Below are 14,010 nucleotides of genomic sequence, written 5' to 3' on the forward strand. Positions count from 1 at the left end.
CCCCTTTTGATTTTAACAAACATTCCCATTCATATATTTGCCTGTTGTGGAAGTGCTCAGAAAGTGACTTTTTGGATCTGAATGCCAAAACATTCAAGCGATAAAGTTGACCTATTTTTGCATACCCATACCGTGTGACATAAACAGTTCAGATTGATATAGGACTTTACAAGCTTACAAACAGGGTTGTTAAACTATTTAATAATTTCTATAATATTTGTTAAATTCTCTAAACACAAACTCTTCTTTTTTTTCTTCATATGTTGTAGCTTAGGCCCTATTTTCCATCATCTGATGTGTTCGTTGTGCCCGCCATCGGTTGAAACACAACACGCTCTTGAATACAGGGTGGGTGTCATGTTTTGGCTGGTGAATACAATTTAGATTTACTACAAAGAAGATGGGAGGTCCACACATCAGAGAATGTTGACTTGAATGGGTATGTCTGTTTTTAAATTACACTGTCAATCTTCCATGGGGAAACATATTGAAAGTAATAGGAATTGACAATTTCAATGGTGTACCAGCAAAATGTGTATGTCTTGTGTTAAATGTAGTTATTTATTACTGCATTGTTGGGTTTAGAACTTTAAGAAAGGTATTTCACTGTACTTGAGCAGCATGACGTTAAAACATCATCTGAAGGGATAGGTCCATTCTATGAATAATATTTTAATTTTTGAAATGAGACACACCCTGTATTCAAGAACATGTATCTCAACCAATGGTGGGCACAACACAATCTCACATGATGAGGGTCTAAGTTACAACTAATGGGCCTTCTTCTTTTCTAAACTAGTGAACAACTGGAGCTGTTACAAAGCCGTTCATAATATTTAAGTCTTTTTTTTTTTTCACGAGTACAAGATGTATAGTTTTGATTCAACTAATTTCTCGTGCTTCAAGTCTTCACAGATTTGGCTAAATTCGTATGACATAAAACACACTGTCTTTCCTTACATATATTATACTGTTTTTTTTCATACAGTGCATTCAGAAAATATTCAGACCCCTTGACTTTTTCCACATTTTGTTACTTTACAGCCTTATTATTACATTGATAAAATATATTTTCTTCCTCATCAATCTACACACAATACCCAATAATGACATATCGAAAACAGGCTTTTAGAATTGTTTGTCAAATGTATTAAAATAGAACAACAGAATACCTTCTATAAATATTCAGACTCTTTGCTATGAGACTCGAAATTGAGCTCTGGTGCATCCGGTTTCCATTGAGCATCCTTGCGATGTTACAACAACTTGACTAGAGTCCACCTGTGGTAAATTCAATTGTTGGACATGATTTGGAAAGTCGCACACCTGTCTATATAAGGTCCCACAGTTGACAGTGCATGTCAGAGAAAAAGAAACGAGCTATGAGGTCAAAGGAATTGCCCATAGAGCTCCCAGACAGAATTGTGTCAAGGCACAGATCTGGAGAAGGCTACTTAAACATTTCTGCAGCATTGAAGGTACCCGAGAACACAGTGGCCTCCATAATTCCTAAATGGAAGAAGTTTGGAACAACCAAGACTCTTTATAGAAGGAAAAGAAGCCAACAAGTGCTCAGCATATGTGGGAACTCCTTCAAGACTGTTGAATGCATTCCAGGTGACTACTTCATGAAGCTGGTTGAGAGAATGCTAAGAGTGTGCAAAGCTGCCATCAAGGCAAAGGGTGGCTACTTTGAAGAATCTCAAATATATTTTTGATTTGATTAACACTTTTTATTTTTTATTTTTAGTTACCCCATGATTCCATATGTGTGGGTTTTTTTTTTCTCCCCCCCCTAGTTTTTATGTCTTCACTATTATTCTACAATGTAGTATACTTAAAGAAAACTCTTGAATGAGTAGGTGTGTCCAAACTTTTGACTGGTACTCTGTATGTTTTTATTATTTATATATATATATATATGTATGTGTGTGTATATATATGTATACATATACACATACATATACATATATATACATATATGTATGTATGTATGTATGTATGTATGTATGTATGTATGTATGTATGTATGTATGTATGTATGTATGTGTGTGTGTGTGTGTGTGTGTGTGTGTGTGTGTGTGTGTGTAAAACCAACCTGATATTGATGTTCAAATGTGGGTGGGGTTAAATGTGGAATGCCTGGTCAAGTGCACAGCCAACACCTGTTCTTTCAAAGTAGGTGGTCACCCTTCTAACGCAGTTCTATACAGCTATCTATGAATTAATTGATTAATGGCTGTCCAACCAGTGCCAAGATGAGGGCAGATTTCTCCATTTCTGCATACAATTGAGTGCGTACTGACTTATTAATGAACTGTTACTGTAAATGGTTAGCTGACTGATATATCCCAGCTATCTAGCTAACCATGGGTAATCTTATTAAATGATGCTATACAGCCCAAACAGTGTATATATTGCCAGACTAGAGATATGCCCTAGCTTATAGTTTGTTAGTGAGTTGCAGATCTAACTAGCTGGAATGAAGCAGAGGTGTGAATAGTAGCCATGTAAATGTAGCCTTGCACTGTTTACAGTAGGTCCTCAGCTAGCCAGACCTGTCTGATCGGGTGCCATGGGTGTGTCCAGCATACACCTGTGCAAATCTGTGTGTGTGTGTGTGTGTGTGTGTGTGTGTGTGTGTGTGTGTGTGTGTGTGTGTATCAAAGGAATTAAACATCCAACCAATGCCTCAAGTGTAGTGCTGTAGGTCCACCACACACCTGGAGGTTGTGGGGTCCTGTCCAGACAACCCCTAGACACTTGTAGAAATTTGAGAGAATTGGACAGGTTTAAGCAATACTGCCAAAATTGCACCAAGCCTGGAACTCTCACCATGTCACCACCTATCAATTCCTCTGGGCAGTAGGCTAGGGGTTGTTTCTGGACAGGCAGTGGATATTATGTTAGCTCAGTAATTCATTGTCAGGCACTGTCCCCAAAAAATAGCTGTCAAATACTTGCTTCCACTGTCCTCAATTGCATTTCCTTGATTCATTGCATCCTCTCTCCTCATCCTTCTCAAAACCCATTTGGATAAGAAGGTCAGAGGTCCCTCCCCTCTCGCCTTCTTATCCAATGGGTTTTGAGAAGTGAGGAATGAAGGAAATGAAATTGAGATTCTCCCCTTGTTTCCTCCATTCCTCAACTCTCTCAAAGCACATTTGGGGGAGAGGAGTGAAAGTTTCTCCCCTCAGGCTCCAATGTACTTTTTAAGGAGAGGCAAGGAGGACAGAAAGCAAGAATGTGATGTCTAGTTTACACGCTAACACACACTGCTTGAAGAGTTTACTGATTTTATGTTTTGACATTCAGGTCCAACAAGTCACTTTCTGGCCACTTCATGAGCAGACATGTATGGGACATTTTTGTTTAAATCAAGAGATGATGTCAAAGGTATTGAATTCAAATGGATGTACCCTTCCATTAGGCTGGAATTCCCCCTAATGCAGGCAGTACACCCCATTGGCCTTGACATGGGGGGGGGGGGCTGTCATCAAAGGTTAGGCCAGAGTAGTCAACCCCACAGCTCCAGTACTGTCCCACTGATTACTTTTCCCTCCGGGTGTCATAAATCCTCACTGTTGAGGTGTTCCAGGTGCATGATGGGCCGTTGTGTCTTACATTTTGGTTGCAATAAATATTAGAATCACTTGCTAGACTCCTGCAAGACCTCATTGACACCTGAAAGGCAAACTGAGAAACAGCCCATCTCTTCACAACAGCCACATAACCTGGCTGGGCCTCATGTTATTACAATCATGACCGTTCACATCTGTCAGCCCTTGACAAATAGTCCAACACTCATAAGATATGCAGCCTTTCGTTCAGGCATGCTGGTTATTTACGTTGCTGATAGCACCATGTCTGCACCAAGTCCACAGGCAGTAGTGTGAGTCTGACTGCAGCTCTTACTTCTGGCCCACAGGTCAACGGGGGCAGTAAAGCCGAGCTGGCTGCCCTGCAGCCTGGTGATGTCATCCTGGAGATCAATGGAGAGAACACAGTGGACATGCTCAATGTGGAGGCCCAGAACAAGATCAAAAACTCCAAGACTCAACTGCAGCTGCTGGTGGAGAGGTAGGGTTCACTACATTGCACAGCTCAGGAGCATAGATGTATCCTCATGTACGGTATCTAAGAGTGTCAAGATGTTTTCATATCTTGGCGTAGATTTACATTTTTGCCATTTAGTAGACTCTTATCCAGAGCCTTGCTCAAGGGAATATTGACAGATTTGTCACCAAGTTTGCTTGGGGATTTGAACCAGTGACCTTTTTGCTACTGGCCCAACGCTCTTAATTGCTAGGCTAGCTGCCTAGATTATTTTTATTCTGTAGGAAGTCCTTACATTAACAGCTTGGCCATGGAAACACTCATCCAAACATCAGATGGGGTCACCACAACGTGGCATCGAGACCACATCTGTGCCTTCTGGTCAGCTTAGATCTGCTGATTGCTTGTATATGTGCCAGTTCCACAGTCGCCACATCCTCTTTCCCAGTTTCCACTTGTCTGCTGTTTTTGTTTTTTTAATGTCTTAAGATGTCCCAGCTCTCTCTCCCTACAAAGGACCAGTGGTTTCATTCTGGGGGAATACCAGAATGGGTCAGAATTATGTTGCCAAAATGTACTGTCTTACATTTTCCATGTTAATAAACTTTGTTTGGATGTTAGCTGAGACCTTGTTAGGGTGGCAGAGAATTGGCTCCACATTGGACCTTTTCCTGTGAAGTGAGACCATTCTTGGCTGGTGTTTTAATTATGGCTCAGTCTATTTCTTTTTTCCTGTCTCTCGCTCCCACCAACTTCTACCTACCTACACTACTGTTCAGAAGTTTGGGGTCACTTAGAAATGTCCTGGTTTTTTAAAGAATGTTTTTTTTTCTTCATAAAAATATAAAATTGATCAGAAATACAGTGTAGACATTGTTAATGTTGTAAATGACTTGAAGCTGGACACAGCTGATTTTTGTTTTCTGGAATATCTACATAGGCGTACAGAGGCCCATTATCAGCAACCATCACTCCTGTGTTCTAATGGCATGTTGTGTTAGCTAATCCAAGTTTATCATTAGAAAACCCTTTTCCCTCAAGTCCTCAACTGGCAGCTTCATTAAAGAGTACCCGCAAAACACCAGTCTCAACGTGAAGAGGCGAGACTCTGGGATGCTGGCCTGCAAGGCAGAGTTACAAAGAAAAAGCCATTTCTCAGACTGGCCAATAAAAATAAAAGATTAAGATGGGCAAAGGAACACCGACACTGGACAGAGGAACTCTGCCTAGAAGGCCATCCCAGAGTCGCCTGTTGACATTGAGACGAGTGTTTTGCGGGTACTATTTAATGACGCTGCCAGTTAAGGACTTGTGAGGCTTCTGTTTCTCAAACTAGACACTATAATGTACTTGTCCTCTTGCTCAGTTCTGCACCGGGGCCTCACTCCTTTCTATTCTGGTTAGGGACAGTTTGCGCTGTTCTGTGAAGGGAGTAGTACACAGCGTTGTACGAGATCTTCAGTTTCTTGGCAATTTCTCTCCAGGAATAACGTTTCATTTCTCAGAACACGAATAGACTGAGGAGTTTCAGAAAAGTCTTTGTTTCTGGCCATTTTGACCCTGTAATCGAACCCACATGCTGATGCTCCAGATACTCAACTAGTCTAAAGAAGGCAAGTTTCATTGCTTCTTTAATCAGAACAACAGTTTTCAGCTGTGCTAACATAATTGCAAAAGGAATTTCTAATGATCAATTAGCTTTTTTTTTTAATTATCAACTTGGATTAGCTAACACAACGTGCCATTGGAACACAGGAGGGATGGTTGCTGACAATGGGCCTCTGTATGCCTGTGTAGATATTCCATTTAAAAAATCCGCTGTTTCCAGCTTCAATAGTAATTTACAACATTAACAATGTCTACTCTGTATTTCTGATCAATTTGATATTTTAGTGGACAAAAAAAATGTACCCCTCTTAAAAAACAAGGACATTTCTAAGTGACCCCAAACTTTTGAACGTGTATTTTTTTATGTATATCTCACAGACCCCGTGAGATACAGACAGACGTGCACACACTTCCTCTTTGCGTGTCCTGGGCCCATGTGAGTGGATTTTTCCCTGCTGACCCCATGCCTCCTCCTGAGCCAGAAACAGCACACACACCGTGACTCGCTAGCTGCCCAGGACAATGGCACTCTGTAGCTCTGCCAGCCACTCTGCCCCATCTGCTCCACTGGCAGAGGCAGACAGGATGGGCAAGGCGGTGAAGGGTGGTCTGCACGATCAAGGCCCTACCGTCTTTAGATGGTAGGGTGTACCATGTCTCTCTTTCCCATCCTAGTCCAGCACCCCTCTAGCCACCTCCAATCAATTACAGTATGTGGCCCCATGTAGGGTCAACCTGCAGCATTATGCAATGTGTTGTTCTTAAAGGGAAGTTTACTCCCAGAAGGCATCATTCAAAGCACACACACACTGCAGTGCAATGCCTGATAATCTGAAGTGTAAACAGAGAGGACCCTGGTAAATGGGTTTACAGCCCTGCTGAACACAGCAGCTGGGTTTGCCCATGGGCAGAGGTTGGCATCAGCCCACCCTTAGAATAGGAGTGTTGGTTAAGGGCGTGACTGCCTTAAACTGAGGAACTGCTCCATTGCAGATACACTTGCCAGTGTTCAACCCATCAAACAACCCGTTGTGCAATAACCAGACTTGTGGACTCTTTGCTGTACTTCTTGATTATAGTTTGAAATCTGCAGCTCAGTGGAGATTTTACTGTGATGCTCAATAGAAAATCACCAGCAGTATATTGTCATTAATGCTTGGTCATTTAGCCTCCATTGCCCTCAGCTGTCTCTTAATGAATCAATTGTTCACTGTCCCTGTGTGCATGTCTTGTACCTCTGATCCTATTGGTCCTTGTAATGTGATGTTACTGAGCAACTGCAGATGGGCATTGGAAATGGTCTAACAGCTGTTCTATAGGCTACTATAGAGGCAGCCCTATAGTCATTTTTCTTTAAAAAAAAAAATGCGCCAAAGTCTCACGTCTGACTAGTTTACAAGTGAAGTCATTTTATTTAACCAGGTAGGCCAGTTGAGAACAAGTTCTCATTTACAACTGCGACCTGAGCAAGCAAAGCAGTGCAACAAAAACAACAGTTACACATGGGATAAACAAACATGCAGTCAATAACAATAGAAAAATCTTTATACAGTGTGTGCAAATGAAGTAAGGAGGTAAGGCAATAAATAGGCTAATAGTGGTGAAGTAATTACAATTTAGCAATTTACACTGGAGTGATATATGTGCAGATGAGGATGTGCAAGTAGAAATACTGGTGTGCAAAAGAGCAGAAAAACATATGGGGATGAGGTACAGTTGAAGTCGGAAGTTTACATACACCTTAGCCAAATACATTTAAACTCAGTTTTTCACAATTCCTGACGTTTAATCCCAGTAAAAATTCCCTGTTTTAGGTCAGTTAGGATCACCACTTTATTTTAAGAATGTGAAATGTCAGAATAATAGTAGAGTGATTGATTTTTATTTCAGCTTTTATTTCTTTCATCACATCCCCAGTGGGTCAGAAGTTTACATACACTCAATTAGTATTTGGTAGCATTGCCTTAATTGTTTAACTTGGGTCAAATGTTTCGGGTTGCCTTCCACAAGCTTCCCAACAATAAGTGGTTGTATTTTGGCCCATTCCTCCTGACAGAGCTGGTGTAACGGAGTCAGGTTTGTAGGCCTCCTTGCTCGCACACGCTTTTTCAGTTCTGCCCACAAATTTCTATAGGACTGAGGTCAGGGCTTTGTGATGGCCACTCCAATACCTTGACTTTGTCGTCCTCAAGCCATTTTGCCACAACTTTGGAAGTATGCTTGTGTCAGTGTCCATTTTAGAAGACCCATTTGCAACCAAGCTTTAACTTCCTGACTGATGTCTTGATGTTGCTTCAATATATCCACATTTTCTGTCCTCATGATGCCATCTATTTTGTGAAGTACACCAGTCCCTCCTGCAGTAAAGCACCCCCACAACATGATGCTGCCACCCCCGTGCTTCACGGTTGGGATGGTGTTCTTCGACTTGTAAGCCTCCACCTTTTTCCTTCAAACATAACGATGGTCATTATTGCCAAACAGTTCTATTTTTGTTTCATCAGACCAGAGGACATTTCTCCAAAAAGTACAATCTTTGTCCCCATGTGCAGTTGCAAACCGTAGTCTGGCTTTTTTATGGCGGTTTTGGAGCAGTGGCTCCTTCCTTGCTGAGCGGCCTTTCAGGTTATGTCAATATAGGACTTGTTTTACTGTGGATATAGATACTTGTTTCCTCCATCTTCACAAGGTCCTTTGCTGTTGTTCTGGGATTGATTTGCACATTTCGCACCACAGTACGTTCATCTCTAGGAGACAGAATGCGTCTCCATCCCGAGCGGTATGGCGGTTGCTTGGTCCCATGGTGTTTACACTTGGGAGCAATTTCCAATAGTACGCAAGGTTGAACCATATTTGTGGAGGTCTACAATTGTTTTTCTGAGGTCTAGGCTTTCTTTTGATTTTCCCATGATGTCAAGCAAAGAGGCACCGAGTTGGAAGGTAGGCCTTGAAATACATCCACAGGTACACCTCCAATTGACTCAAATGATGTCAATTAGCCTATCAGATGCTTCTAAAGCCATGATATTTTCTGGAATTTTCCAAGCTGTGTAAAGGCACAGTCAACTTAGTGCATGTGTTCTGATCGAATGGAATGATGATACAGTGAAATAATCTGTCTGTAAACAATTGTTGGACTTTGTCATACACAAAGTAGACGTCCTAACCGACTTGCCAAAACTATAGTTTGAACAAGAACTTTGGAGTGGTTGAAAAACGAGTTTTAATGACTCCAACCTAAGTGTATGTATTCTTCCGACTTCAACTGTAGGTAGTTGGTTCTATCGTCTATTTACAGATTGGCTGTGTACAGCTGCAGCGATCGATGCTTAAAGTTCGTGAGGGAGATATGTCTCCAACTTCAGTGATTTAAAAAAAATATATATATATTTTTTGCCATTTGTTCCAGTCATTCACCTCAGATCTTGATGGAAAGGTGGCCAAAAAAGCTGTTGGCTTTGGGGATGACCAGTGAAATATACCTGCTGGAGCACGTGCTACGGGTGGGTGTTGCTATGGTGACCAGTGAGCTGAGATTAGGCAGCGCTTTATGGATGACCTGGAGCCAGTGGGTTTGGTGACGAATATGTAGCGAGGACCAGCCAACGAGAGCATACAGGTCGCAGTGGTTGGTAGTATATGGGGCTTTGGTGACAAAATGGATGGCACTGTGATGGACTATATCCAGTTTGCTGACTAGAGTGTTGGAGGCTTTTTTGTAAATGACATCAACGAAGTCGGATAGGTAGGATAGTCAGTTTTACCAGGGTATGTTTGGCAGCATGAGTGAAAGGAGGCTTTGTTGCGGAATAGGAAACCGATTCTAGATTTAATTTTGGATTGGAGATGCTTAATGTGAGTCTGGAAGGAGAGTTTACAGTCTAGCCAGACACCTAGGTATTTGTAGTTGTCCACATTCTAAGTCAGAACCATCCAGAGTAGTGGCATGCAATGGTCTATGTGAACAGTGTTCAAATGGAAGTCAAGATGTCTATAAGACAAGACATTGGTATGTACTGTATATTAGTTTACTGGATTGTCGCCATTCTTCCTGTTTCCATTATTGTGAAGTTGTGAAGGCAGGCACAATAGACAGGAGTCTATGGAAACTGAAGAATGCATGACAGGCAAACTACCAAGTCTCCTATATGACAAAGATCAACATACTGTTCCATTTTGGATCATAATACAAGTCCCTGTTCTGTGCAGGGATCAGATCTCTAGAGGTGAGATGATCATCTTCACCTCAGACAGCCACTGCTCTCAGCCCATGCTCTTCCACCCATCTACTGCTGTACATGAGGCCTGTGGTAGAGGGCAAAGGTCATATTACATAAGGCCCAGCTGTTAACCTTGGATGCCTCTCATTGTCTGAAGGACATCAGTTAAATGTATCCTCGTCTCTCTCAACCACAGGATCTTTCTTCTGTGAACTGTTGGCATTCCAAGTGAACACAGGCATTTCCTTACAGGGAACTTATTTTGAACTCTAATTAACCATCCATTATGTCCCATTTTTATCCTGTAAGTGTAATATCTTCTGACTGCTGTAGCATGAGGAGCCTGTTTTCCTATTTCAGCTGTTCCTCTGGTTGGATGTGTGCCTGCACATGTGGAGTATTCAGATACAGCCCAGACCCTGTTTCTGCTGTTAGAGGTGTGTTTCTGGGCGATTTACCACAGGCATCCAGGGTCTTCCTGTGCGCCTCATTACCCTGGGCTGAGGCTCAGCTGAGAGGAGAGGCAGGCAGCCCTACAGTGGGGGGTCACTAGTTGTTTACATTGGCTCGTACAGTCCGTACATATTTCCCTTCCGAACTCAATGATAGAACTGCGCATATGTTTTATTAAAGCGAGCACAGTGAAAGCTGGAAAGATGAGACTCTGCTAGGAGCGTCATGTTAAAGAGCATCAGAATCTTCAAAACAATTCTCTACTACCTGTCGACTGCAGGCATTTTGAATCAAAACGACATACCAGTGGTTGTACTGACAGCACTTTGGCATAGGGGAAACCAAAACAAGGTGTCTGATTCAAAGATCCGCTTTTGATTTTTGCAGCTGCGCACTTGCACATTGGTGCATACTTGCTGTTAGTCTTCAGTTTCGCGCTCTGATCTCTTGTGACATATATGCACTTCGGAGGCGGTAATCAGATTTTCATACCCACATACCATTTCTATACCATATCGGTGTATACGGTATTACAGGAAGTGCACACAAGGGGCGCTATTTCAAAAAACATACAGTACCAGTCAAAAGTTTGGACACCTACTCATTCAAGGGTTTTTCTTCATTTTTACATTGTAGAATAATAGTGAAGACATCAAAACTATGAAATAACACATGGAATCATGTAGTAACCAAAAAAGTGTTAAACAAATATTTTGAGATTCTTCAAAGTAGCCACCCTTTGCCTTGATGACAGCTTTGCACGCTCTTGGCATTCTCTCAACCAGATACACCTGGAATGCTTTTCCAACAGTCTTGAAGGAGTTCCCACATGTTGAGCACTTGTTGACTGCTTTTCCTTCACACTGCGGTCCAACTCATCCCAAACCATCTCAATTGGGTTGAGGTCGGGTGATTGTAGAGGCCAGGTCATCTGATGCAGCTCTCCATCACTCTCCTTCTTAGTCAAATAGCCCTTACACAGCCTGGAGGTGTGTTGGGTCATTGTCCTGTTGAAAAATAAATTTTAGTCCCACTAAGCTGCAGAATGCTGTGGTAGCCATGCTGTGTGCTGTGAATTCTAAATAAATCACTGACAGTGTCACCAGCAAAGCACCATCACACCACCTCCATGCTTAACGGTGGGAACCACACATTCGGAGATCATCCATTCACCTACTCTGCGTCTCACAAATACACACGGTGGTTGGAACCAAAAATCTAAAATTTGGACTCATCAGACCAAAGAACAGATTTCCACCGGTCTAGTGTCCATTGCTTGTGTTTCTTGGCCCAAGCAAGTCTCTTCTTATTGATGTCATTTTAGTGGTTTCTTTGCAGCAATTCAACAATGAAGGCCTGATTCACGCAGTCTCCTCTGAACAGTTGATGTCTGTTACTTGAATTCTGAAGCATTTATTTGGGCTGCAATCTGAGGCTGTTAACTCTAATCAACTTATCCTCTGAACTATAGCCATTGACTTCTACTGTGCAAATATACTGTGCGTTATAGGGAAATAATGCACGCTCTAGAACGCCCTTAAAGCCAATCAGAAACAAGTGTTCAACACCGCTGTCGGTATTTTGAAATACCCCGGTATACGGTATAAATGGTATATTGCCTAATATGCACGCAAGTACACACAAGTCCTCCGGCGCTCACAAAATATCTGAATTGAACCTTTTTGTGTAATGTATCTAACCACATCAAATCAGACCATTCTACTTAACATGTTGATGAATAATATGAGACATTACATTAGATGTTATCAGAGCTTCCAGTCTATCATTGTAGGGAATACTTTGACATGGCTCAAGTCATCTAACAGACCTGATTTGAATCATTAGTGTGAGAATTACTGTAGTTGACCTTGGGTCCATGTCTTTGAAGTAAAACTCATGTGGGGGTTTTGGCTTGTATCCTGTAATGCATTGACGTATGCAAGCTTCCTTACTCATTATCCTTTAACAACTCATTTTAAGCAATCATGGTTTTGGGTACATGTTTAAGGCTTGACATGGGTGAATTATGTGGTACTGAAGACTGTGTTACTCTACTGGGCCAGTGTTGCACTCTCCTGGGATGTGGATACCATTCTCCTGATTTATTACAGGTTAGGTTGTGTGTGTGTGGTCCATTGATCTCCAGTGTCTTCCTACAGGCCTGAGCTCCCCAGCCCTGAACAGACCAATGGAACTACCACCCCAGAAAAGCTCACTGGACGCTTCCAGGTCAGTCAATCATGTCCTCTATCTCCTTATGCAGGGGCTTCCATCTTTGGTCTGCAAGTTCCCTTTAGGACAGCTATCACCCTAAACCGTCTCACTGTAAAGTATTTAAACACGGTCTGTGAATCAGTACTTTTGTTGATGGGCATATGATGGATGTAAGGCAACTTTAAAATGCCGTAGGCCTTTACTTTATGACCCATCGAGACATTCTTTCCTACGGTGTTTATCCCACTATCTTCCAGTATCTGGTTACATCAGCAGCATATCTCTACATGATGAATCCTGTCCTAATGGTTTGTGTAATGGCTGATGCCCGAAAGCCATGTAGATGCTGTGTCTGCTTCATATTTGCATATCACTTCACATCAATGATTTATTGGAGGTCCAGATGAGCCGGAAGCAGACATCCTCGTGTGACTGTAGAGATATTTCCATAACTCTGTGGCCCTGGGACAGAGAAACATGGGAGAGTAACCAGAGAATGCTGTAAATCAGCAGAGGTTTCTGTTTTTAATATGGTAACAGAACTACTGCTGGGTCTCTGTGGTAACACTGGCCCAATACGAGCCCATGCAGGGCACAAGGCTGAAGTCTTAGATCGAACACTCACTGTCATCATTTTCACATGGTGATATTACCTATCTGATTCCCACAAACCTGGTTTCACTTACCTCTGGATGTGCAGCTCTAACATGACTGTACATTATACCTCAACATGTACTGAGTGTACAGTGCCTTGCGAAAGTATTCGGCCCCCTTGAACTTTGCGACCTTTTGCCACATTTCAGGCTTCAAACAGAAAGATATAAAACTGTATTTTTTTGTGAAGAATCAACAACAAGTGGGACACAATCATGAAGTGGAACGACATTTATTGGATATTTCAAACTTTTTTTAACAAATCAAAAACTGAAAAATTGGGCGTACAAAATTAATCAGCCCCTTTACTTTCAGTGCAGCAAACTCTCTCCAGAAGTTCAGTGAGGATCTCTGAATGATCCAATGTTGACCTAAATGACTAATGATGATAAATACAATCCACCTGTGTGTAATCAAGTCTCCATATAAATGCACCTGCACTGTGATAGTCTCAGATGTCCGTTTAAAAGCGCAGAGAGCATCATGAAGAACAAGGAACACACCAGGCAGGTCCGAGATACTGTTGTGAAGAAGTTTAAAGCCGGATTTGGATACAAAAAGATTTCCCAAGCTTTAAACATACCAAGGAGCACTGCAAGCGATAATATTGAAATGGAAGGAGTATCAGACCACTGCAAATCTACAAGACCTGGCCGTCCCTCAACTTTCAGCTCATACAAGGAGAAGACTGATCAGAGATGCAGCCAAGAGGCCCATGATCACTCTGGATGAACTGCAGAGATCTACAGCTGAGGTGGGAGACTCTGTCCATAGGACAACAATCAGTCGTATATTGCACAAATCT

General features: G+C 42.0%; 1 protein-coding gene across 3 annotated transcripts in view; it reads left to right on the forward strand.

Moving 5' to 3' along the window:
• Positions 1 to 14,010, forward strand: part of LOC112262918 (PDZ and LIM domain protein 2) — a 64,155-nt gene that overhangs the window by 19,142 nt on the left and 31,003 nt on the right. For all 3 annotated transcript variants that reach the window (XM_024438771.2, XM_024438769.2, XM_024438770.2), the window contains exons 3-4: positions 3,929 to 4,080; positions 12,497 to 12,566. In XM_024438771.2, coding sequence (XP_024294539.1) covers positions 3,929 to 4,080; positions 12,497 to 12,566 — 222 coding nt within the window. The remainder of the gene's footprint in view (positions 1 to 3,928; positions 4,081 to 12,496; positions 12,567 to 14,010) is intronic.

This window comes from Oncorhynchus tshawytscha, linkage group LG12, assembly GCF_018296145.1.
Source record: "Oncorhynchus tshawytscha isolate Ot180627B linkage group LG12, Otsh_v2.0, whole genome shotgun sequence".
Taxonomy (NCBI): domain Eukaryota; kingdom Metazoa; phylum Chordata; class Actinopteri; order Salmoniformes; family Salmonidae; genus Oncorhynchus; species Oncorhynchus tshawytscha.